The 24,584-nt window shown below is 43.4% G+C and overlaps 1 protein-coding gene across 5 annotated transcripts in view; it reads left to right on the top strand.

Annotated features, from left to right (window-relative positions):
- The first annotated feature begins 822 nt into the window (after positions 1-822).
- The window catches only part of pcdh19 (protocadherin 19), a 420,594-nt gene continuing 396,832 nt past the window's right edge, over positions 823-24,584 (top strand). For 3 of the 5 annotated variants that reach the window (XR_010001081.1, XR_010001082.1, XR_010001080.1), the window contains exons 1-3: positions 823-1,207; positions 2,796-5,015; positions 13,345-13,672. Coding sequence is in view for 2 of the 5 variants with exons in the window: in XM_062964020.1 (XP_062820090.1) it covers positions 2,863-5,015; positions 13,345-13,672 (2,481 nt within the window). In the remaining 3 variants the exon portion in view is untranslated. The remainder of the gene's footprint in view (positions 1,208-2,795; positions 5,016-13,344; positions 13,673-24,584) is intronic. The other 2 variants (XM_062964020.1, XM_062964019.1) reach the window with 1 other exon arrangement.

The raw sequence follows: 24,584 nt of genomic DNA, 5'->3' as shown, positions 1-24,584 counted from the left end.
TTTGTCTGCTGTGCTTTGAGGACCCGCAGATGCCACCTTGACATGGTGGGGGGACTTAACTACTCCAATGATGACTGAGGGCTCTGCTGGTGTTAGTGTAACTACGGGCAGGTCCAACCAAACCAGGGAGGCCTCAGCTGAGGAGTGGAACCAAGAGCACCTAACCCATTAGCATTATGGAGAATCAAACCAAAACGAAGTCTATACTGGCTCGGTCGTTGCCTAGGATAAAAAGGATGCTGCTGATTCTGGACATCCATCGACAAGTGAACTACGGAATCAAAATACAAATGAACACTAAAAGCGGCAAAAATATACAGTGCCAGAAAACCGCACTATTATTATTATTATTATTATTATTATTATTATTATTATTATTAATAGCAGCAGCAGCAGTATTTGCACTGGAGAATGAATGCAGTTTCACTGCCAGGGCTCAATGCAATGGGATCCTTTGGAGACCTTTCCTGGGAATGTGTTGCCTCAGGCTTTGGAATCACTGGGCTGCTGTGAGTTGTCCGGACTGTTCCAGAATTCTCACAGCAACCCAGGAGGCTCAATGTTTTGCAGAACCCCCAGCTGGCAGGATCTCCCTAGCCTTGGGGAGTTAAAGCGGGGCCAAACCGCGTTCAGTCTCCAGTGTGAGCTGAAGGAGAGGAGAAGGAGGCAGACCTGCACTCCATCTTTCCTGGGACTGAAAGAAGACCCCAGAGCCGAGAGAGAGGAGGGGTGGGTCTCAGGATGGAGACCCTCCCCCTGGCCCCTCCCCGCGGCGCTGATTGGACGGAGCCCTGCCGTAGCTTCGGGACCGGAGCCGCTGCCTCTCTCTCGCTTTCTCTCTCTCTCTCCGCGCTCGCGTGGGGCCAGCACTTTGCAGCAGCCTCGGCGGCGGAGAGATAGAGAGAGAGAATCAGGGAGGGGGCAGAGAGAGAGAGAGAAGGGAGGGGGATTTAGAGAGAGAGAGGGAGAGAAAGGCAACCTCTGCAGGATGGAGCCAGGCGCCGGCTGCCCGGGAACTTCCCTTTGAAAGAGGGAGAAGAAGAACCGAGGCTGCTTCTAAGGCTACTCATCCGCTGCCTCCTTCGGCCGAGAGGGCGATGAGAGCCGCAGCCAAACTTTGCCCGCTGGCTCCCGGAGGATGAGGGTGCGGATGCGGAAGAAGCGGATCGGGATGCGGAGATCGGCATGAATGAATGCGGCGGCGTCGGTAGGAGCTCCGGAGGGGCCTCTTCCCCCCCCCCCCCATCGCCCCTTTAGCAAAAATATTTAGGCTTCTGGTTTGCTCTGCGTTGTCCGGGCCACGTTCCAGAAGCATTCTCCCCTGACGTTTCGCCCATATCTATGGCAGGCTGGAAACTAAGCCAGGGAGGTTTGCATAACCGTGGGAATGATGTCCAGGGTGGGAGAGAGAACTCTGGTCTGCTGGAGGCAGGTGTGAAGGCTGCAATCTTGAGTAGCCTTCTCAGCCCCATTAAAAGGGCCAGGGCTGGGAAAACAGATCTCCAAGGAGTCCCGGATCTGCTCACTTAGCCCTCTCCTTGACCTCCCCCTTTCCTTCATTTCTGGGGGAGAAGAAGGGTTGTTTGCCTGGCTGGAGATTTACATGAAGAGCAGAGGCAATGGGGTCTTAAAGTGACCACGTCCCAAAGCCTGACCCTATAGCAAAGTGCCACCTCCCCATCCCTTCCTTTAGATCTCAAAAGAGTCTTGGATCTGCTCACTTAGACCTCACCTTTTCCTTTATTTCTGTGTTGCTTGCCCGGCTGGAGATTTACATGGAGAGCAGAGGCAATGGGCTCTTAAAGTGACCACGTCCCTATAGGTCCCTATAGTGACCACGTTCCTGCCCCTATAGCAAAGAAGTGCCACCTCCCCATCCCTTCCTTTAGATCTCAAAGGAGTCCAGGATCTGCTTATTTAGACCTCATCTTTTCCTTTATTTCTGGGGGAGAAGAAGTGTTTGCTTGGCTGGAGATTTACATGGAGATCAGAGGCAATGGGGTCTTAAAGTGACCACATCCCAAAGCCTGACCCTATAGCAAAGTGCCACCTCCCCATCCCCGTCTTTTTCCCTTCCTTTAGATCTCAAAGGAGTCCGGGATTTGCTTGTTTAGACCTCATCTTTTCCTTTATTTCTGGGGCAGAAGAAGTGTTGCTTGCCTGGCTGGAGATTTACATGAATGGGGTCTTAAAGTGACCACATCCCAAAGCCTGACCCTGTAGCAAAGTGCCACCTCCCCATCCCTTCCTTTAGATCTCAAAGGAGTCCAGAATCTGCTCATTTAGACCTCACCTTTTCCTTTATTTCTGGGGAGAAGAAGTGTTGTTTGCTTGGCTAGAGATTTACATGAAGAGCAGAGGCAATGGGGTCTTAAAGTGACAACATCCCAAAGCCTGACCCTATAGCAAAGAAGTGCCACCTCCCCATCCCTCCCTTCAGATCTCAAAGGAGTCCAGGATCTCCTCACCTTTTCCTTTATTTCTGGAGGAGAAGAAGTGTTGCTTGCCTGGCTGGAGATTTACATGGAGAGGGCAGAGGCAATGGGGTCTTAAAGTGACCACATCCCAAAGCCTGACCCTAGAGCAAAGTACCACCTCCCCATCCCCATCTTTTCCCCTCCCTTTAGATCTCAAAGGAGTCCAGGATCTGCTCACTTAGACCTCACCCTTTCCTTCATTTCTGGGGGAGAAGCAGTGTTGGGGCTTTGCAGGGAGGGGGCTCTTAAAGGGACCGTTCCTGCCCCTGTTGCAAAGTGTCACCTCCTCATCCTCTTCCCTCCCTCCTTCCCTCCCAGCTGCAAAATCAACAGGCGCCCAGAAGAGGAGGGGAGGAGGAGGCTCCGGGGCACCCAGCCGTGAGCGATGGATGATACTCCCTGCCGCCTGCTGTTGCTGCTGCTCGCTCTCTGGTGGACTCCTCCGTCGGGCGCCCTCATCAACCTCAAGTATGCGGTGGAGGAGGAGCAGCGGGCCGGCACCGTGGTGGCCAACATCGCCAAAGATGCCCGGGACGCCGGTTTCATACTGGACCCCCGCCAGCCGGCCGCCTTCCGGGTGGTCTCCAACTCGGCCCCACACCTGGTGGACATCAACCCGGGCTCGGGCCTGCTGGTGACCAAGCAGAAGATCGACCGGGACCTGCTCTGCCGGCAGAGCCCCAAGTGCGTCATCTCCTTGGAGGTCATGTCCAGCTCCATGGAGATCTGCGTGGTCAAGCTGGAGATCAAGGACCTCAACGACAACGCGCCCAGCTTCCCCACTGACCAGATTGCCCTGGAGATCTCCGAGACGGCCAGTCCGGGGACGCGGGTGCCGCTGGAGAGTGCCTACGACCCGGACTCGGGCAGCTTCGGGGTGCAGAGCTACGAGATCACACCCAACGACCTCTTTGGGCTGGAGACCAAGACGCGGGGCGATGGCTCTCGCTTTGCTGAGCTGGTGGTGGAGAAGAGCCTGGACCGCGAGACCCAGTCGCACTACAGTTACATGATCACGGCTCTGGATGGGGGAGACCCGCCCAACTTTGGCACCGTGGAGTTGAACATCAGGGTCATCGACTCCAATGACAACAACCCCCTCTTCGAAGAGCCATCCTACACCGTCAGTGTGCCCGAGAACTCTCCTTCTGGCACGCCGGTGATCAGACTCAATGCCACAGACCCCGATGAGGGCACCAATGGGCAAGTGCTGTACTCCATCCACAGCTACGTGTCTGAAAAGGCCAGGGACCTCTTCCAAATTAATCCCCAAACCGGGCTGATCACGGTCATTGGTGCCATTGACTATGAGGAGGGCCATGCCTACGAACTGGATGTGCAGGCCAAGGATCTGGGCCCTAATTCTATTCCCGCCCACTGCAAAGTGACAGTCAGCGTCCAAGATGCCAATGACAACCCTCCTCTCATTAACTTGCTCTCTGTGAACAGCGAGTTGGTGGAGGTCAGTGAAAACGCCCCTCCGGGTTATGTGATCGCCCTGGTGAGGGTTTCTGACCGCGATTCTGGTGCAAATGGCCGAGTACAATGCAAGCTGCTGGGCAGTGTGCCTTTCCGCCTGCAAGAATACGAAAGCTTCTCCACCATCTTGGTGGATGGACGGCTGGACAGGGAGCAAAGGGACCAGTACAACCTCACCATCCAGGCTAAAGACAATGGGATCCCCTCTTTGCAAGCGACCAAGTCCTTCACCGTGAAGATCACGGATGAAAACGACAACCATCCTCATTTCTCGAAACCGTACTACCAGGTCATTGTGCAAGAGAATAACACCCCTGGGGCCTACCTCCTCTCTGTTTCTGCCAGGGACCCCGATCTAGGCCTTAATGGCAGTGTCTCCTATCAGATTGTGCCCTCCCAAGTCCGAGACATGCCTGTCTTTACTTACGTCTCTATCAACCCCAACTCGGGAGACATCTACGCCTTGAGGTCCTTCAACCACGAGCAAACCAAGTCCTTTGAGTTCAAAGTCTTGGCCAAAGACGGAGGCAACCCTTCCTTGCAAAGCAACGCCACCATCCGAGTCATTGTCTTGGACGTCAACGACAACACCCCTGTGATAACCGCCCCTCCGCTGGTCAACGGGACCGCAGAAGTCTACATCCCCAGGAACGCCGGGGTTGGCTACTTGGTGACTGTGGTCAAGGCGGACGATTACGACGAAGGAGAGAACGGGAGACTTTCCTATGAGATGGCGGAGGGAGACCGAGGGTTTTTTGAGATTGACCAGGTGAACGGTGAGATAAGGACCACCAGAGCCTTTGGGGAGAATTCAAAGACTACCTACGAGTTGATTGTGGTGGCTCATGACCATGGGAAAACTTCTCTCTCTGCTTCTGCCTTGATTTTGATATACCTTTCTCCATCTCTGGACGCCCAGGAATCCATAGGATCTGTTAACCTGTCCCTGATTTTTATTATCGCCCTGGGTTCTATCGCCGCCATCCTGTTTGTCACCATGATCTTCGTCGCCGTGAAGTGTAAGCGGGACAACAAAGAAATCAGGACCTACAACTGCAGGTATTGTCTTCTCCTTTCTTGGTATCACTGTATGCTTCTTGTCGAACCTTTATAGTTAAAAAACAAAACTGCAGATTTGATTGTTTCAAGCAAACGCCGTAGCAGCAGGAAATTCCTCATCTACTTATCAGATATATTCTCCCAGTTGGAATTAAGTGGATTTATTATGGTCGTTGGGTACAAATTGCCCATAATCTAACACCAGATATGATCTGTGTTAAACTTGGCCCTGCTGTTGGTTGGAAATGAGAGTGGTCTATGCCATGGGGGGAAGAAACAAACAAACAAAAACCTTGTGTATATTTAAAGACCAGGAGGAAGGATGCAACCTGCTTTTGGACTGTAGGTATAGACACATATCTTTGTGCAGCTCCGTTCAGGCTTGGATGTCACAATGAATGGTTGTTTTTTGTGGGAGCAGGAATGGAAAGTGTTAGCAAAGGCAGACCCCCATTTGGAGGCTTAGGAATGGGTGATGTTGCAATGAGTAAGCCCATAGTTTTGGCATTTGCTCGAGAATGGATGGACATTGCTTTTTTCCAGGGCCTCTGCAACCTCGTCGATATCTCATCCCTACCAGATGAGGTCACTGTGGGTGCTTCTAAATACGACACTTGTTTTCTCCGGGAGGGTTGGCTGTAAAAGGAATAGTAGGAGATAAAAGAAAGCAGGGTTCAGCTATAGATGCACCAAGGGTGGCAAGAGGATGGGGGAAGGGGAACGCCAGCCATTGGGAGCCTTGCGTCTTGGAAAAAAATAACAAAAATGCACCTTGGAGGCAGGAATCCTTATTTACGTTCTCGTCCTGCGGTTGGAAAACAAGACCTCCCTATAAAACAAAACTTTATCACCAAATTACTGCTAAAGAGCCAGCAGTTGCTTCTCACACATATATATATAGCTTGAGTTGATAATTTGTAGCTTGAGTTGATATTTGAAATGCCTTTGTCTATACAGATTAGATCCAGTTATGGATGCCTTTGGTGCTCTTTAAGATCCTCGGGCAGCTTTTGAAAATTTAAGTCCTGGATTTGAGCCCCCTGAATATGTAACAGCCCGGCGATTATTGTCTGTCTCTTGCTATTCTCTGTGTTGCACAAGTTAGTAGACAAATGCTAACCGCACATGAATATCAATTGGGCGCCATAAAGGAGCAGCTGCAACGGCTCATAAATGGTTTAATCCTGTTACGGACGGAATAGCCGTGACTTCTCCATTCCTTCGGTGCTCAGGCATTTCTGATGGAAGGGATGAAATTAATTTTGCCCCCTCTTTTGAGACGTACAAATGCCTCTTGCCATTTGGAGCGTCTGCAGCTTTTTGAAGTTTTTCTTTGCCCCGATCTTCTAATAATTATGAAGAGTTTGGGCTTTCTCTTCATCTCCTCGGCTTCGTTCTTTTATCCTCGGCGGTTCCCTCGCTCGATGCGTTGTGCATATGCATATGGAAAAATTATCCGCAGATGACGTTGTGCGAGCTCTTCTTTTAGGAGCAGTTTGGCTTTTAAATGAGAGCTAATGTGCCAAATTTCTTGTCCATTAAACAAGAATAGGCACCGAAGGGGGAAAAAATAGGAATCGGTTGTGTCAATGCCTCAAACAGATTTGCACTTCTGTAAAATCGGTTGGTTTTAGTGTGATGGCTGGGGGATTAATGAAGTGCACTTTAATTAAATAATTGGTCAATAGGAGGGAAAAACACACACAAATAGGAGAGCAGAATGAATGCCTGTAGGGTCCCTTCATTGCGAGCTGTGAACATTTAGAGCACAATGAATAGTGTAATCCAGTGCACATCTACTCAGAAGTATGCTCCACTGAGCCCAGTTGGAGCCATCTCCTATGAATGGTGTCTAGGATGTGTTGTTGAAGACTGGAATCACTGGGTTGCTGTGAGTTTTCCAGGCTGTATGGCCATGTTCCAGAAGCATTCTCTCCTGATGTTTCACCCACATCTATGGCAGGCATCCTCAGAGGTTGTGAAATCTGTTGGAAGCTAGGCAGATATATAAACCCCACTTGCCTGGTTTCGAACAGCCTTCATAACCTGTGCCATAGATGTGGGTGAAATGTCAGGAGAGAATGCTACTGGGACATGGCCATACAGTCCAGAAAACTCACAGCAACCTGGTCTATATAAGGAACCTAGGCTCGGGCTGTGGCGCAGGCTGCAATGAATCACTCTGACCAGGAGGTCATGAGTTCGAGTCCGCTCGGAGCCTATGTTTGTTTGTCTTTGTTCTATGTTAAAAGGCATTGAATGTTTGCCTATATGTGTAATGTGATCCGCCCTGAGTCTCCTTCGGAGTGAGAAGGGCGGAATATAAATGCTGTAAATAAACAAATAAACCTTTTTAAGTGCCATGAGGTCACTAAAAGTACCCAGAGAGCTATTTTCTTTCCTCTTTCCAATCCCCAGGAGGTATAGTAGAGTCTCACTTATCCAACATAAATGGGCTGGCAGAACATTGGATAAGCAAATATGTTGGATAATAAGGAGGGATTCAGGAAAAGCCAAATTAGGTTATGATTTTACAAATTGATCACCAAATATGTTTAACAACAAATTTGTCAGAAAAAGTAGTTCAATACGCAGGAATGCTATGTAGTAATTACTGTATTTATGAATTTAGCACCAAAATATCACGATGTATGGAAAACATTGACTACAAAAATGTATTGGATAATCCAGAATGTTGGACAAGCAAGTGTTGGATAAGTGAGACTCTACTGTATATATTAAAATATACAGTGGGAAGACCATCTCTTGACCAGTATATAAATGAGATGAGACATGATGCAAACCAGAATGATGTAGAACCACACAAAGGGAGCTCAGGAAAGGGAAGAGAATTTTTTTTTTTTCATGTCAGGAGCAACCGGAGTTGCTTCTGGAGTGAGAGAATTGGCCGTCTGCAAGGACGTTGCCCAGGAGACGCCCAGATGTTTTGATGTTTACCATCCTTGTGGGAGGCTTCTTTCATGTCCCCGCATGGAGCTGGAGCTAATAGAGGGAGCTCATCAGCGCTCTCCCCAGGTGGGATTCGAACCTGGCAGCCTTCAGGTCAGCAACCCAACCTTCAAGTCACGAGGCTTTAGTCCACTACGCCATCGGAGGCTCCACAGAAAAAGTAGTTCAATATGCAGTAATGCTATGTAGTAATTACTGTATTTACTAATTTAGCACCAAAATATCACGATGTATTGAAAACATTGACTACAAAAATGTGTTGGATAATCCAGAACATTGGATAAGAGAGACTCTAACTGTATATATTAAAATATACAGTGGGAAGACCATCTCTTGACCAGTATATAAATGAGACGAGACATGATGCAAACCAGAATGATGTGGAACCACACAAAAGGGAGCTCAGGAAAGGGAAGAAACGAAGAAGCCTCTTTTGTGCAACCTGTTTTTTCAGTGCAAGGAGGGAAGGTGTCTGCCAAATGTTGGCCGTTGATGTGGGTGAAACGTCAGGAGAGAATGCTTCTGGAACATAGCCATACAGTCCAGAAAACTCACAGCAACCTGGTCTACATAAGGAACCTTTTAAGTGCCATGAGGTCACCAAAAGTACCCAGAGAGCTATTCTCTTTCCTCTTTCCAATCCCCAGGATATATATATATATATATTGAAATATACAATGGGAAGACCATATCTTGACCCGTATATAAATGGGATGAGACTTGGAGCAAACCAGAATGATGTGGAACCACACAAAGGGAGCTTAGGAAAGGGAAGAGACGAAGAAGCCTCTTTTGTGCAACCTGTGTTTTCAGTGCAAAGGAGGGAAGGTGTCTGCCAAATGTTGACCGTTGATGTGGGTGAAACGTCAGGAGAGAATGCTTCTGGAACAAGAACAAGGTGTCTGCCAAATGTTGGCCGGCAAACAGTCCTCTTTCCTCCCTCTGGCTCCATATCACACGCTGCATTTGATCTTTGGATCCTGAAAGTACAATTTTTAGATATTCTATTATTATTTTCTACTACTTAAAAAAAATCCGAGGATTAATCTCTCTTCCCTGTTTCTCTCTTTAGTCCTTTCTCTGTCTCGTCCATTAAACTTGCCTCTTGCATAGAGTTCTTTAGTTCAGCAATACAGCTGATGCTTTGCATACCGAAGGCCTGGATTCCCCGTCCTGGTTGAAAAGACCACTGTTTGCAAAGCCTCCTATTCTGAAGACTGCTAATAACAGTAGCCCATTTTGGGCATGCTGGACCAAGTGATATGGCTTGGTGCAAAAAGCAGTTCCCATTCTTTTGTCATATTTTTTTTGCATTATTGAAATATCGATTTCTATAGGTGCTTAGATTGCACTGTATCCTTCCATCCATCCTGGGTTGCATTGCTATTGGAAGAAGCGGGTGCTGCAATGATATCATATCCATATTAACTGGCCAGGGATGCTTCATAGAAAGTGCTCTTTCATTCGGGGAAAGGGACCTGTTTGGCACGATGCCTTCCAGCTGCGCCTGAGCATCATCTTTATTTATTGTCTTGGGATTATTTGCCCTGCAGATAATTTTTAACAACGCCGTTAGAAAAATCCAAGACGTGCTACTTTTTTGGAAGCTAGTATTTTTTCTTACCATGGCTTAAAGCCAGACCTATTTCTTTGGGAAGACTGCAACGGCTGGCATCTTCCGTGTGTATCTACATCTGTGTGGCACTGATAACGATACACGGGCCCCAACGGTAATACCAAATCACAGCGACTTCGATCTAGACTTGCGGAGATAACGCCGAATGAGCTCTTGTTTTTAATTATTTTTCTGGCCCTTGTTTACTGATAAACTTGATCCCTTTCCCCTTTCCTTGGGTACAAGAGACAAAGCCAGAGGTACATTTTGTAAGCCTAGTTGAAGGTCAGAATATTGTTTTTTTTCTTATTCCATTGGCTGTGAAATAAAATAAAATCAGGCCCTCAGGAATCATGTCCAGAAGATAGGAAACTTTTGACCTAATCGATGTTATGGGTTTTTATGTGTGTCCGAAGTGACAGTAAAGACTTTCTGTATATATTTCAGATTTCAGTATTAATGTCAAAAATACGTAGTATGATTTTACATAGTTTGTGCTACATTAGAACAGTAAAGACAAATACAGTAGAGTCTCAGTTATCCAACACTCGCTTATCCAACGTTCTGGATTATCCAACACATTTTTGTAGTCAATGTTTTCAATATATTGTGATATTTTGGTGCTAAATTCATAAATACAGTACAGTAGAGTCTCACTTATCCAACATAAACGGGCCGGCAGAATGTTGGATAAGCGAATATGTTGGATAATAAGGAGGTACAGTAGAGTCTCACTTATCCAACCCTCGCTTATCCAACGCTCTGGATTATCCAACACATTTTTGTAGTCAATGTTTTCAATATATCGTGATATTTTGGTGCTAAATTCATAAATACAATACAGTAGAGTCTCACTTATCCAACATAAACGGGCCGGCAGAATGTTGGATAAGCGAATATCTTGGATAATAAGAAGGTACAGTAGAGTCTCACTTATCCAACCCTCGCTTATCCAACGTTCTGGATTATCCAACGCACTTTTGTAGTCAATGTTTTCAATACATCGTGATATTTTGGTGCTAAATTCGTAAATACGGTAACTACTACATAGCATTACTGCGTATTGAACTACTTTTTCTGCCAAATTTGTTGTCTAACATGATGTTTTGGTGCTTAATTTGTAAAATCATAACCTAATTTGATGTTTAATAGGCTTTTCCTTAGTCTCTCCTTATTATCCAACATATTCGCTTATCCAACGTTCTGCCAGCCCGTTTGCGTTGGATAAGCGAGACTCTACTGTATGATTTTACATAGTTTGTGCTACATTAGAACAGTAAAGACAAATACAGTAGAGTCTCACTTATCCAACACTCGCTTATCCAACGTTCTGGATTATCCAACACATTTTTGTAGTCAATGTTTTCAATATATCGTGATATTTTGGTGCTAAATTCATAAATACAGTACAGTAGAGTCTCACTTATCCAACATAAACGGGCCGGCAGAATGTTGGATAAGCGAATATGTTGGATAATAAGGAGGCATTAAGGAAAAGCCTATTAAACATGAAATTAGGTTATGATTTTACAAATGAAGCACCAAAACATGTTAGACAACAAATTTGGCAGAAAAAGTAGTTCAATACGCAGTAATGCTATGTAGTAGTTACTGTATTTATGAATTTAGCACCAAAATATCACGATATATTGAAAACATTGACTACAAAAATGCGTTGGATAATCCAGAACGTTGGATAAGCGAGTGTTGGATAAGTGAGACTCTACTGTAGTTTGTGCTTCATTAGAACAGTAAAGACAAATACAGTAGAGTCTTACTTATCCAACACTCGCTTATCCAACACTCGCTTATCCAATGTTCTGGATTATCCCAACACATTTTTGTAGTCAATGTTTTCAATATATCATGATATTTTGGTGCTAAATTCGTAAATACAGTAATTACTACATAGCATTACTGCGTATTGAACTACCTTTTCTGCCAAATTTGTTGTCTAACATGTTTTGGTGCTTAATTTGTAAAATCATAACCTAATTTTATGTTTAATAGTCTTTTCCTTAATACCTCCTTATTATCCAACATATTCGCTTATCCAACATTCTGCCGGTCTGTTTATGTTGGATAAGTGAGACTCTACTGTATCTCTTAAGTAAAATAAACATCAAATATTAAATAACCATAGAATCATAGAATAGTAGAGTTGGAAGAGACCTCATGGGCCATCCAGTCCAACCCACTGCCAAGAAGCAGGAAATTGCATTCAAAACATCCCCGACAGATGGCCATCCAGCCTCTGTTTAAAAGCCTCCAAAGAAGGAGCCTCCACTACCAACCATAATAATAATAATAATAATAATAATAATAATAATAATAATAATAATAATAAGACGAAGAAGAAGAAGAAGATAAACACTAAACTAATCTGGGAATCTGCTATTGCGACACATCCAATGAAGTGGTTTAAAACCAGTATAAAAAAGGATTAGGACTAAATACTTTCCAGTCTACTTGGAATACACGAAGGTCATTCCAGAAGTGTGTTTAAGAACTGGTTCTGTTGTGAGAGAATTGGCTGTCTGCAAGGACGTTGCCAAGAGGATGCCCAGATGTTTGATGTTTTGCCATCTTGTCGGAGGCTTCTCTCATGTTCATGCAAAAAGGCAATTTGCAACAAACATGGCTTGTTGCAAATTGCCTTTTTATGTTTAATGTTTTAACTGTTTACTAATATTAGATCTATTAGTAAAAATGTCCTAAATGTTTGATTTATATATTTAAATTTCTATTTTTTTTATTTTTGAGTTGTTTGATAAGTACACTTGATGTTGCTCATTTTATTGTTTATGATGTAATCAGTCTGTTATGTTTTCTAATGTATGGTTGGCATTTTGCCATTATGTTGTAAACCGCTTTGAGTCCCCCCAGGGGTGAGAAAAGCGGTATATAAATGCAGTAAATAAATAAATGTTCCCAGATGGGAAGCTGGAGCTGACAGATGGGAGCTCACCCTGTTTCCCAGATTCGAGCCCCCAACCTTTGGGTCAGCAGTCCTTCCGGCACAAGAGTTTAACCCTTTGTGCCACCAGGGGCTCTGTTGATGTTATGGCTGAAACCACATCTGAAAAACAAAAATAGTATGGTAGTGTATTAATTGTACAAAAATACATAAGAAAAACGCAAGCCACATAAATTTAAACAGCTATTTCCCAGTTACAAAAAGCTCCCCCTTCTTCCCTTTTTACTCAGTGTATATGACCAGGGACGTAGTTGTTTACAAGCTGGTATTATATTGCTTGAGAAACACCGGTGGGCAAGTCGAAAGAGAAGATTCATGCGAGGTTTATGACTTTGAGAGATGCAAGGACCGATTCCTCCTTGTGCTGATTTTTACAACCTGCTTTGTACAGTTGTATCACTCAATTTAAATAACTTTCAAATGGTAATGCATTCACATACCCTTTTCGCTCCGTGGATTTTTTACGTACTTATTTTTCCCTTTTCTGCAGGCTGAACTATATCTCTGGTAACTAGACCCCGACAAGTCTAAGCAGCCGACAAAAAGCAGGGGGAACTTCCCTCCCTTTTTTTCCTCACTGGTTTTCTTTATGTGCCCGATCAACAAACTTTATGCCTGTGAAAGATAAACCCAAGACCCTTCGTTTTTATCATGAGAGCCAAGCCGATGACCCTGCATGTGGATGGGAACCTCTGGGATTCTCTGTTGACTAATGTGCAGTTTGAGGATGAAGTAAGATACTCACTTTGCTTTCTTGTGTCCTGCAGAATTGCAGAGTACTCCTACGGGCATCAAAAGAAATCCAACAAGAAGAAAAAGATCAGCAAGAACGACATCCGCCTCGTGCCGCGCGATGTAGAGGAGACCGATAAAATGAACGTTGTGAGCTGTTCCTCCCTGACCTCCTCCCTCAATTACTTTGACTATCACCAACAGACGTTGCCTCTGGGTTGCCGCCGGTCGGAAAGCACCTTTCTCAATGTGGAGAACCAAAACAATCGGAACACGGGGTCCAACCACGTCTACCACCACACCTTCACGGGCCAGAGTCCTCAGCAGCCGGATCTCATCATCAACGGGATGCCACTTCCAGAGGTGAGCATGGAGGGGAAATAGATGTGGGGTGTCCAATTGTGGCCATGCATTGCTTGGGAAGACCTATCATGACTGTAATTCACCTTGAATGTTGCATCTGTGTATTTCTGATGTGGTGATGACTACTAATTTAGATGGCTTCCATGTAGGAGATGAGATTTACCATTGGCTTATAAGCAAGAGAGCAATGGAAGCTCTCCATGTTAGATGGGTTCCATGAAGTAGACGAGATTTATCATTGACTTATAAGCAAGAGAGCAATGGAAGCTCTCCATGTTAGATGGTTTCCATGAAGGAGACGAGATCTATCATTGATTTATAAGGAAGAGAACAATGAAAGCTCTCCATGTTAGATGGCTTCCATGAAGGAGACGAGATTTGTCATTGACTTATAAGCAAGAGAGCAATGGAAGCTCTCCATGTTAGATGGTTTCCATGAAGGAGATGAGATCTATCATTGACTTATAAGCAAGAGAGCAATGGAAGCTGTCCATGTTAGATGGTTTCCATGAAGGAGATGAGATCTATCATTGACTTATAAGCAAGAGAGCAATAGAAGCTCTCCACGTTAGATGGCTTCCATGAAGGAGACGAGATTTATCATTGGCTTATAAGCAAGAGAGCAATGGAAGCTCTTCACGTTATATGGCTTCCATGAAGGAGATGAGATTTCCCATTGGCTTATAAGCAAGAGAGCAATGGAAGCTCTCCATGTTAGATGGTTTCCATGAAGGAGATGAGATTTATCATTGGCTTATAAGCAAGCGAGCAATGGAAGCTCTCCATGTTAGATGGTTTCCATGAAGGAGACGAGATCTATCATTGATTTATAAGGAAGAGAGCAACGAAAGCTCTCCATGTTAGATGGCTTCCATGAAGGAGACGAGATTTATCATTGACTTATAAGCAAGGGAGCAATGGAAGCTCTCCATGTTAGATGGTTTCCATGAAGGAGATGAGATCTATCATTGACTTATAAGCAAGAGAGCAATAGAAGCTCTCCACGTTAGATGGCTTCCATGAAGGAGACGAGATTTATCATTGGCTTATAAGCAAGAGAGCAAAGGAAGCTCTTCACGTTATATGGCTTCCATGAAGGAGATGAGATTTATCATTGGCTTATAAGCAAGAGAGCAATGGAAGCTCTCCATGTTAGATGGTTTCCATGAAGGAGACGAGATTTATCATTGACTTATAAGCAAGAGAGCAATGGAAGCTCTCCATGTTAGATGGTTTCCATGAAGGAGATGAGATCTATCATTGACTTATAAGCAAGAGAGCAATAGAAGCTCTCCACGTTAGATGGCTTCCATGAAGGAGACGAGATTTATCATTGGCTTATAAGCAAGAGAGCAATGGAAGCTCTTCACGTTATATGGCTTCCATGAAGGAGATGAGATTTATCATTGACTTATAAGCAAGAGAGCAATGGAAACTCTCTATGTTAGATGGTTTCCATGAAGGAGATGAGATTTCCCATTGGCTTATAAGCAAGAGAGCAATGGAAGCTCTCCATGTTAGATGGTTTCCATGAAGGAGATGAGATTTCCCATTGGCTTATAAGCAAGAGAGCAATGGAAGCTCTCCATGTTAGATGGGTTCCATGAAGGAGACGAGATCTATCATTGATTTATAAGGAAGAGATCAATGAAAGCTCTCCATGTTAGATGGCTTCCATGAAGGAGACGAGATTTATCATTGACTTATAAGCAAGGGAGCAATGGAAGCTCTCCATGTTAGATGGTTTCCATGAAGGAGATGAGATCTATCATTGACTTATAAGCAAGCGAGCAATGGAAGCTCTCCATGTTAGATGGTTTCCATGAAGGAGATGAGATCTATCATTGACTTATAAGCAAGAGAGCAATAGAAGCTCTCCACGTTAGATGGCTTCCATGAAGGAGACGAGATTTATCATTGGCTTATAAGCAAGAGAGCAATGGAAGCTCTTCACGTTATATGGCTTCCATGAAGGAGATGAGATTTATCATTGACTTATAAGCAAGAGAGCAATGGAAGCTCTCTATGTTAGATGGTTTCCATGAAGGAGATGAGATTTATCATTGACTTATAAGCAAGAGAGCAATGGAAGCTCTCCATGTTAGATGGCTTCCATGAAGGAGATGAGATTTATCATTGGCTTATAAGCAAGAGAGCAATGGAAGCTCTCCATGTTAGATGGTTTCCATGAAGGAGACGAGATTTATCATTGGCTTATAAGCAAGAGAGCAATGGAAGCTCTCCATGTTAGATGGTCTCCATGAAGGAGACAAGATTTCCCATTGGCTTATAAGCAAGAGAGCAATGGAAGCTCTCCATGTTAGATGGTCTCCATGAAGGAGACAAGATTTCCCATTGGCTTATAAGCAAGAGAGCAATGGAAGCTCTCCATGTTAGATGGGTTCCATGAAGGAGACGAGATCTATCATTGATTTATAAGGAAGAGAGCAATGAAAGCTCTCCATGTTAGATGGCTTCCATGAAGGAGACGAGATTTATCATTGGCTTTATAAGCAAGAAAGCAATGGAAGCTCTCCATGTTAGATGGTTTCCATGAAGGAGATGAGATCTATCATTGACTTATAAGCAAGAGAGCAATGGAAGCTCTCCATGTTAGGTGGCTTCCATGAAGGAGACGAGATCTATCATTGGCTTATAAACAAGAGAGTAATGGAAGCTCTCCATGTTATATGGCTTCCATGACGGAGACGAGATTTATCATTGACTTATAAGCAAGGGAGCAATGGAAGCTCTCCATGTTAGATGGCTTCCATGAAGGAGATGAGATTTATCATTGACTTATAAGCAAGGGAGCAATGGAAGCTCTCCATGTTAGATGGCTTCCATGAAGGAGACGAGATTTATCATTGACTTATAAGCAAGAGAGCAATGGAAGCTCTCCATGTTCATGTTCCTCCTTTATTTTTGAATATTGTTGCCTTGATGCCAACTTATGGACTTCTTCTGGTCTCTGAATGGCTGCTCTTGAAGACATACTTGCTTCATAAGGGCAGTTGGTCTACTGTGCTGCTTCAGTTGTGTGATATTGCTGGGTCTCACAGGATCAAAGCACTGGTCATGGTCAAATATTGATATCATTTCTCTCTCCTCAGTCTTTGTGAGTCTTTCTGAACATGCCATCATTCCTCATGGTAGTTGAGGAATCCACAGAGATAATATTTTGAGTGTGATTTGATCTTGTATTGCAAGTTTGAACCCATTGGCTTTGCAAAAGAACTGCTTGTAGCAGAGAGGAAAACTACTGGAGTTGTTTTACTGACATGACTTGAGACAGTTGCTTGTATTTCTGGTATCTACTATGGGGACTACCATGGTGAACCCAAACATTACCACTATAACATTACTTGTACTATTTATTAAGATTTCTTTGCTAAACCGAATGGTAGATTCCATTTCTAGCCATTAGACTCTCTTGATTTTCTGGGAATGTGTTAGAAGAGAAGAAAAATATATGTCTTGGTAACTTATTCTTACGTTATAGTTCTGTGTGTTTGAGCAATAAATTAACAGCATTATTGTCCTGCAATGTGAAATGGTTTGGAATGCAAATGTAGTTGAAGTTGTAAGTAAGTGGTGATGGTATGTATGTACCTGGTAGCTACATGTTTTCTAGTCTTCTTAAAAGCATGTTTTTGGAATTATGTACATACAGATAAGTAAAGGTAAAGGTTTCCCCTGACGTTAAGTCCAGTCGTGTCCGACTCTGGGGGTTGGTGCTCATCTCCATTTCTAAGCCGAAAAGCCGGAGTTGTCCGTAGACACCTCCACGGTCATGTGGCTGGCATGACTGCATGGAGCGCCGTTACTTTCCCGCCAGAGCGGTACCTATTGATCTACTCACATTTGCATGTTTTCGAACTGCTAGGTTGGCAGATACATACATACAGATAAAGGAAACACAAAACAAGAACTGTTGGTAATTCTGTGACAGTGTTCATATGCCATGAGTACAATCCTAAATTATGTTTGCTGTGTGTTGTTGGCTTACAATGACGTTGGGCACCGACTTCCAGATTCCATCATGGAGTCATCTTCTCACTGGCTTTGAGTGCTATTACTTATCAGTACTATATGAATTGCATTCATTTATTATGAACAGATTTGTAGAGCACTTTACACCAAAGGGAGTGCTTCCAGAATGGCAAGTTACTGAAATAAGACTTTTTTAATAAAGAAAAATAAAATGTCTTTGATGCATCTACACTGTAGAATTTCTGCAGCATGACACAACATTAAAAACCATGGCTCAATGATATGGAACCATGGCGACTTTAGTTTAACAAGGTTTTGGGCCTTCTCTGCCAAGTGCTGATGTCTCATTTAACTACAAATATAATATAATATACTAATAATATACTTTATTTATATTCCACTCTAACTCCCCAAGGGGACTCAGAGCAGATTACAGGTACATTTGTATGGCAAACATTCAATGCCATTATACAATTGACAGAGACAGACAGTACATAAACAGAGGCAAGGCTTCCCTCTTTCATTTCCGGCAACTGGAGGCTGTGTTCAACTTGGCCATGGGGAGGTGCTGTTGTTCCATTCTTCCACACCAAGGAGCCTGTTGATCAAACCGCCAGCATGTTTTTCAGGGGTAAAGCGGTACCTATTTATCTACTCACATTGCTGTTTTCGAACTGCTAGGTAGGCAGAAGCTAGGCTGATGCCAGGAGCTCACCCTGTCTGTGGCTTGAACTGTCAACCTTCTGGTTGGCAAGATCTTTTGTATTATTTTTGTAAAGTATTACTATTATTATTATCTGGCAGTTTAACCTGAGTTTAGCCTGAGTCCATAGCGTTGAACCATGGCAGTTAAATTATTATCAACATATATTCATTCTGCAGTGTAGATGCATCCATCGTTTAGGGCAAATACCATGAAGATGTCTAAGATGCTTCATCTTAGAAGTTAAACAGAGTTATCATTGGTTGTGACTTGGATGGGAAACCACCAAAGAATGCCAAGGCCAAGGCAATACACCTCTGAGTATTTTTTGTCTGCAGGAGTTCGGATATAGCCAATCACATGGGTTGGAATGGGAATAAAATTCATTATTTTGGAAGAAGCTGCAGATACCTATGGAGCGTTCTGGAAAAATAATTACCGTATATACTCGAGTATAAGCCGACCCGAATATAAGCCGAGGCACCCAATTTTACCACAAATACTGGGATAACTTATTGACCTGTGTATAAGCTGAGGGTGGGAATGAAGCAGCTACTGGTAAATTTCAAAATAAAAATAGATACCAATAAAATTACATTACAGTAGAGTCCCACTTATCCAACATAAACGGGCCAGCGGAATGTTGGATAAGTGAATATGTTGGATAATAAGGAGGGATTAAGGAAAAGCCTATTACACATCAAATTAGGTTATGATTTTACAAATTAAGCACCAAAACATCATGTTAGACAACAAATTTGGCAGAAAAAGTAGCTCAATACGCAGTAATGCTATGTAGTAGTTACTGTATTTACGAATTTAGCACCAAAATATCACGATATATTGAAAACATTGACTACAAAAATGCGTTGGATAATCCAGAACGTTGGATTAGCGAGTGTTGGATAAGTGAGACTCTACTTGTAGACACACACACACACACACACACACACACACACACACACGGTGTTTGAAAAAGAACTCCCTAGGTCCCATTAATTTATACTTAAAACTAGGGAGTTCTTTTTCAAACACCCTGTATATGGATACAGATATACAGGTACATGGATCTATATGTATATAGGATTTGCACAGACCTGCAAACATATGAGGGGAAAATTCATATATAAAATTAATAGATAGATAGATACAGATATATAAGTACATATGGATTGCAAATGCATGCAGGGGGTTAATGCCTATATATCTGTAGGAGAGTTTAACAAAGAGGGGAAAATGCTTTTATAAGATTAATAGACATACATTTTTCTTCTTCCTGACTTGAAAGGGCGTCTTTCCCTTTTCAAAACATTACCTTGATTAAGAGCAAGGGAGGCTTTGGAAAACACACTGATAAGGGAGGGTAAGAGAGGAATATATCATCTATTGCAAGCAATGGCCTCTAAGTTCTGTTGCCCGGCCTTGACCCCATTATAAGCCGAGGGAGACTTTTTCAGCCCAAAAAAAGGGCTGAAAAACTTGGCTTATCTTCGAGTATATTGAATTTTTTGGTTTTCATAACAGCCTCAGGCCCCTTCCTTGGTGGGAGCTGAAGTCCAAAAGTTTGCCCATGCCTGCTCTAGAGTGTTGAAATACTATGGATAGAAACAAGAAAGAAAAAATATATTGAAAACCACCTTCGTTTTTAATTGTGAGAAGCAGTTTTTGTTGGTTTGTCACTTCTTGCTGATGACAATGACTATTATGTGCACATATAGGCTGTTGTTCAGAGCCATGCCCCTGCGAGGCATGCACAAAAGAAAGCTTGGAAGCGTTGCTGCGGTGACCCTGCACTGTAGCATTGTAGCTCTAAACGAAGGATTCCAATAAATAAAATAAACAGCTCAGATGCACATAAAGCTTCGCCACACAAACAAGACTCTCAGGGAAAGGCAGTGTGGAAGAGGGAAGTTTTAATGGTCCCTTCAAAAGACAATACTGGAGAATCCAAGAGTAAATCATTTGAAATGGAGTTCCATAACTGGGAGACCAATTTGCTGCCAATCGAATGGGACTTGTTAGTAGGAGCCACTACTCTGTTTTGCACTGCAATCCCCACATGCCCCGTCTAGCATGTGCTGTGATTGGGGATGAAGGGGCCGGGCTGTGGCGCAGCTGGCTAGTAACCAGCTGCTATAAACCACTACTGACCGAGAGGTCATGAGTTCGAAGCCTGGGTCGGGTTAAGCCTCCGACCATTAATAGCCCCGGCTTGCTGTTGACCTATGCAGCCCCGAAAGACAGTTGCACCTGTCAATTAGGGAAATTTAGAGACGCTTTATGCGGGAGGCTAATTTACAACACCATAAAAAACTGCCAGCAAAACATGAGGAAAGGAATGAGGAAGTACAGCCATGACTGGACGGTGAAGCAACAGCTCCCCCTGTGGCCGGAATCGTGAAGCTGGAAAAATGTTAAAAATGCCTCTGAGTCTGTCTAATGTATGTTGTTTGTCTGTTGGCATTGAATGTTTGCCATATATGTGTTCATTGTAATCCGCCCTGAGTCCCCTTTGGGGTGAGAAGGGCGGAATATAAATACTGTAAATAAATAAATAAATAAAATAAAATGATGGGACCTCCAATCTGGAATATTAAAAGAGTGCCAAGCACTCGCTTTCTCAATTAACAGAAGAGCTTCTCCTTGAGCAATAATTTGCTCAGAAACATATATTTTTACTCTGAGAGTAGGTGAGTTCAGTGAGGTTCACTCCCAAATAAGTAGATTCTGATTATAACCATAAGTAGTGGTTACTTTGTTGATGGCTAGACCTCAATATATGGGGCAGTAGTGTTCATTCTTTGGTCCTCTAGTTGTGTTTGACCTCATTTCCCAGAATTCATGATTTGGACAAACTGTCACGGGCTTTTGGGAGCTGATGCTTCAAACACTTGAAGGACCAAAGGTTGGATGCCACTGATACGGAGTTTACCTCCATGAGTCCTGTTGCATTTAAGAAGGCTGAAGGTACATCTACACTGTAGAATTAATGTAGTTTGACACCACTTGTTAGGGATTCCTCTTCTTCAGAAGAGGAAGGGGAGCAGGAAAGTGTTTATGAATCTGAGGGTGAGTTGGAATCTGAGGGGGAGATTTTGCAAGTACCCACATTTCAGGAGAGGCGAAAGGAAACAGAGCAGAGACATCATTCAGCTAGAATAGCTGCCAGAAATGCAGCCGAGTAATTGGGAACTGCCCTAGCAGCTGTGCGGGGACTCAGGGATATAAAGCAAAATCAGGTGCAGCCAGCTCTTGCTGGTAACAAACTGACTCTAACGCGTAAGCCTTTGCTCCCGTTGTGCCTGCTTCGAGTCTGCATCTGGAAAACTGCTCCTGAGGATTATTGCTGTTTCTTTGTCTGAAGTAAGATTGCTATTTGATTTGGGAATTTATCAGAGACTAAGAACTATGTTTGCCCCAAGACTTCCTTGCTTCCTTTTGCATTATTCCACTGAGTGTGCTGTTCTTTATGTTTTGCTGAAGTTAAGCAGTTTTCATTTACTTACCACAGTGTTTTAAGGCTGTTCTTGAAAGACAAAACAGGACACCACTTTAAGTACCGTCACTCAGCGCTCTGGAATCTTGGGAGTTGTGGTGTTACAAGGAGTGCTAATGTGTCTCCAAACTACAACTTCCATTATTCAATAGCATGGATCTGTGGCAAATATAGAATTTTCAATCTGCATTAACTTTACAGTGTAGATACACCCTTAAAATCAGTGTCCTAAATCTTAAGGTTAGTCTAAACTAGAGTTGACCCATTGAGTCAATGGTATTTATATCAATCAGTCGACTAGAGGAGGGCAAATGTCCCTGTCTTCAAGAAGGGGACCCACACAATTACCATCCTGACGTCAAGACCAGGAAAGATTCTGGAGCAGATCATGAAGGAGGCAGTTTGCAATCACTTAGAGAGGAATGCTGTGATTGTTAAAAGTTATGCCAGACTAATCTTATCTCATTTTCAGTAGAGTTACAAGCTTGGTAGATGCAGGGAATGCTGTGGATGTAATATATCTTGATTTCAGTAAAGCCTTCAATGAAGTCCCCCATGACCTTTTTGCAAGCAAACTAGTCAAATGTGGGCATAAGGTGGATCTGTAATTGGTTAAGTGACCGAACCCAAAGGATGCTCTTCTCCACAAGTCGAACACTTCCCAAGTGTCTAGGACTGTGTGATGTATTTTCGGATGATGCGTGCAGATCCCAGTAGGGTGGCCTTTTGCAGTTGGCAGATCGTAATTTTGTCAATGTCTATTGTTTCCAAATGCCGGCTGAGATCTTTTGGCACAGCACCCAGTGTGCCGATCACCACTGGGACCACCTGCACTGGTTTCTGCCAGAGTCTTTGAAGTTCAATGTTGAGGTCCTGATAGCGGCTGAGCTTTTCCTGTTGTTTTTCGTCAATGCGATTGTCACCTGGGATGGCAACATCAATGATCCAAACCTTTTTCTTTTCCACAACTGTGATGTCTGGTGTGTTGTGTTCCAGAACTTTGTCAGTCTGGATTCGGAAGTCCCACAGTATCTTTGCGTGCTCATTTTCCAATACTTTTGCAGGTTTGTGATCCCACCAGTTCTTTGCTGCTGGGAGGTGGTACTTGAGGCATAAGTTCCAATGAATCCTTTGGGCCACATAGTTGTGCCTCTGTTTGTAGTCTGTCTGTGTGATTTTCTTACAGCAGCTGAGGATATGATCAATGGTTTCGTCGGTTTCCTTGCACAGTCTGCAATTATTATTATTATTATTATTATTATTATTATTATTATTATTATATTGTATGATACAGCAAACAAGATAGATATGCTGGATTTCGTATTATTATTATTATTATTATTATTATTATTATTATTATTATTATTATTATATGTGAAAGGCTGCCATAAGGAAGAGGGAGCTTGTTTTCTGCTGCCCTGGATAGTAGGGCTCAAGTTAAAGGAAAGGAAGATTTCACGTGAACATCGGGAAGAAATTCCTGACTATCCCAGCTGTTTAGCAGTAGAACTCCCTGCTTCATAGTGGCTGGATGGCTATCTGTCAGGAGTACCTTGATTGTGCTTTTCCTCTATGGTAGGGGTTTGGACTAGATAGCCCAGGTGGTCTCTTCCAACTATATTATTCTACTAGCTGTTCCCAGCCACGCGTTGCTGTGGCGTTGTCTGATGGTGTTGGTGAGAACTAGTTGAGGCTGGATGGCCATCTGTCAGGAGTGCTTGGATTGTGTCCTCCTGCGTGGTAGAAGGAAGTTCATCAGGATGATCCTTAGGGGTCACTCCAAACCTTAGGATTGTATGATGTTGTTGTTATTATTATTATTATTATTATTATTATTAGTAGTAGTAGTAGTAGTATTGAGAGGCTGGGTGGCCATCTGTTGGGAGTGCTTGGATTGTGTCCTGCATGGCAGAATTGGGTTGGACTGGATGGCCTTTAGGGGTGTCTCCTAACTGTCTGATGCTATGATTCGATGTGTATTATTATTGGATAATACAGATATTGGATGGCCATCTGTGAGGAGTGGTTGGATTGTGTCCTCCTGCATGATATAAGGAAGTTGAACTGGATGATCCTTAGGGGTATCTGCTAACCTCAGGATTGTATTTATTATTATTATTATTATTATTATTATTATTATTATTATTATTATTATTGAGAGGCTGGGTGGCCATCTGTTGGGCCGAGTAGGTTGCTAGGAGACCAAGTGGGCGGAGCTTAGCCTTCTAACTGGCAGCAATTGGATAAAAACAATTCTTCCTCTCCCTCTAATTAGGACTTTATTTTTCTTTTCTTTTTGTTGTATGAACGTAGAGGCATGGATGAGGGGTTGTGCTGCCAAGTTTAGTGTTTCTGTGATGTGTAGTTTTGTTGTTTTGTCCTAGGCTGAAATTTCATTACCCTTTTATATATATAGATGAATCTATGACTCCTACAATTGGAGTTAATGGATTCCATCCCATTGGGACTATCAGTGGGACACACACTTTACATATATGCAGATTTTTTAAAAATATTACATTGCCAGTGCCGATTTCCATGAAACGAAGCCAATCCCTCAAGGCTGTTTTCCTAACACCTGTCATCTTTTACATTTTAATGATGAAATGCCTTTCCCCGCTTTCCATCTTCTCGGGGTGTGCGTACTTGTGTGTGTGCAAATATGCTGTGAAATGCGCTTTTATCATGAGATAAGCCATTTTCTTCAGTGTTGGAAGCGG

The sequence above is a fragment of the Anolis carolinensis genome, unplaced genomic scaffold (genome assembly GCF_035594765.1).
Source record: "Anolis carolinensis isolate JA03-04 unplaced genomic scaffold, rAnoCar3.1.pri scaffold_12, whole genome shotgun sequence".
Taxonomy (NCBI): Eukaryota; Metazoa; Chordata; class Lepidosauria; order Squamata; family Dactyloidae; genus Anolis; species Anolis carolinensis.
Note: the sequence above shows the minus strand (reverse complement) of the source record. Positions and strands in the feature narration are given on the sequence as shown.